Source organism: Bison bison, unplaced genomic scaffold, assembly GCF_000754665.1.
Source record: "Bison bison bison isolate TAMUID 2011002044 unplaced genomic scaffold, Bison_UMD1.0 scf7180017864295, whole genome shotgun sequence".
NCBI lineage: Eukaryota > Metazoa > Chordata > Mammalia > Artiodactyla > Bovidae > Bison > Bison bison.
In genome coordinates this window covers 10075282-10077682 of record NW_011494867.1, presented here as the reverse complement: position 1 = coordinate 10077682, position 2401 = coordinate 10075282, and the positions used below count along the sequence as shown (strand labels likewise).

The following is a 2401-nucleotide window of genomic DNA, read 5'->3' as shown; positions in this document are numbered from 1 at the left end:
TGACTGAAGCGACTTAGCAGCACCAGCAGCAGCAGCTGGGTCAGGTAAGCCGGACAGGTGTCCTCACCCCTGGATTTCAGGTGAGGAAACAGCAGCTCAGCATCATTAAATGGTGCAGTGCTGTCCAGCAGGGGTGTGTTAGGGTTTTCCTTTTTTTTTTTTTACTGGGGAGCCGGCCATATCAGCACCCTCTGCCGACACCCACCCATGCCCCAGACTTGCAGGAGGACCACAGGAGCCCAACTCTGGCTCCGCTGTCTGTACACACGGTTTAGGACAGAGAGCTGCTTGCCCACCTTGTCACAGCATCACAGGGAGGGGTCCCTGGGGGTGAATAGCTGGGTCTCTGTGATTGGAAGCTCTGCTCGAGGACGTGGAAGAACAGCCCCGAGAGTCATTACTATCTAGACGAAACTTGCACGTCTTCCAGCTCCTCTCGTATTAACCCAAAGGTCAGCTCTGCTGTGTCTCCAGCTTTCATTTACGAGAGCAGCATTCATTCGTCTGCTTGAAGAATTGTGGGAAAAAGCAGTTACCAGGTTTTCAGACGTGAGCTCTTTCTGTCGTGAAGCGTGAGGCCAGGATTCCAGCAGGGGGCAGCCCAGCCTCGCAAATGCCTTTCACGACCTGGGCCTTTCTAATCTGTTGGTCCCCCAGTCACCTCAAGTATTTGTGCCTTGAAGAGACACCCACAGCGTCACTCTGTTTCCGCTTCTGCTGGCCGAGGGGCAGCCAAAGGCCTGCAGCGCTGGGCGGAGTCCGGCTCCATCCTGGGCGGGGTGCTTTACCCTTTCTGCTGGGGTTCCCAGAACCATGGGGAGGGCAGCCTGTAAACCGTAGGGTGATGGGGGTGGTGTGGTGGTGGCAGTCGGGCGAGGAGGCCCCTGTGGGACTGCCGCCTTTGCAGGTCCTGTGACTCCTCGGTGCTTGCCCTGCACCCTGGAGTGGAGGGTCGTCTTCCCCAGGTAGCCCTTCCCTCTGGGTGTGGATCCCAGAATGGACTAGCATGGGGTCCTTGCTCTGTGGCCCCGGCACCTTACTTAGCACCAGGAGCCAGTGAACACTGGCTGAAAGGCAGCCTTGGGACCAGCAGGGGAAGTGATGGTCCCGGGGCTGCGGGTGGGACCAGGCCGTTACTTGAGGCGAGACCCATCCTTCTGGGGCACATGGACTCAAGCCTGAGTCTTTAGCCTGGAGGGCAGCCCTGTGTCTCCCGGTCCCGATGGCCTCCCCAGGCTCACCTCACTTCATCCCCTACTCCAGCGCCCACAAACCTTTCTCTACAGCTGGGGGGTCCCGCTGTTCCCTCATGCCTGCCATGCGGGGGTCCCTCCTCCACGGAGGGGCCCTCACCCGGCCGTCTCCATCTCAGGCTGTCCTTCCTGGTTTCAGAGGAGCTGAGTCCCTGTGGAGGCCCCTGGGGTCCATCTGGAGGGGAGGCTTGAGCATCGCGGGTCCTGACTCTGCCTGTGCAGGCCCGCCTGCCACCCAGGGCCGTCCTCCTAAGGCCTCCTGGGGCTCCATGCCTGCCTCGTGTCCGCCCTCCGCATTCGGGCTCCCTGCTTGCTTCCTGGAGCTTCCTTCCCCAGTGCCTGAGCTGGGTCCTTTGTGAGGTGCCCTCACACTGTCACCGGGGTGGGGCAGTGCTTCTGGCGAAGATCCCACGGCTGTGGGGCACATCCCTGGTTCCCACCTAGCTGGGAGCTCCCCGGGGTGGGGGTGTGTGCCCTCCGTCACCACCCCGCAGTGAGTGCATGGGGGTGGGAAAGGAGTCTGAGGTGGAGAGCTCCACGTTTCTGGAGCTCTGATTGCACCTCGCTGAGTGCAGCATGTCCACGCCTGTGCCCAGGTGAAAGTGGAGGGTCACCTCTCCCTGGGTGCGCCCCCCTCCCCAGCCAGCTGCATCTGCAGGCATCCTCTGTTCTCTGAATGGCACGCTTGAGGCTGTGTGGGCGCCCAGTCGGGGCCCGCAGTGACCGCCTGCCCTTTGTGGCCACGCGGAGACAAGGCTGCTCTTTCTGACTCGGAGGCAGGGCGGTGTCACCAGCAGGCAGACACCACATTCCTTTCTGGAGGTCACCCTCGCCTCCCAGCCGCAGCTCATCCTATGGGCCCCGGGCAGCCGTGGGTCTGGGATCCGCCTGCTGGTCTGAGGGCTCTGCCCCTACATGTGGGACCTCCCCAACCCCTGCACACCGAGGACCCCGATAAGCTCCTCCAGCTCGGCCCTCTGAGCGGGCCTGTTTGCGTTTCCTGCTCTGCCCCGTGCCCGGCTGCGGTGGGTGATCCGGCTTCTTTGTGCTCTGCTCACTTTCAGGGGACGACAGGTGCTTCCTGCTCTCCGTGTCCCCCCGCATGGCCGTGTACACCTGTACGGGCTACAACGACCACTACATGTACC

The 2401-nt window shown here is 62.0% G+C and overlaps 1 protein-coding gene across 1 annotated transcript in view; it reads left to right on the top strand.

The window, feature by feature from the left end:
* Positions 1-2401, top strand: part of TLDC1 (TBC/LysM-associated domain containing 1) — a 22416-nt gene that overhangs the window by 15502 nt on the left and 4513 nt on the right. The window contains exon 6 of the mRNA XM_010850866.1: positions 2318-2400. Within this exon, the coding sequence (XP_010849168.1) occupies positions 2318-2400 (83 nt within the window). The remainder of the gene's footprint in view (positions 1-2317; position 2401) is intronic.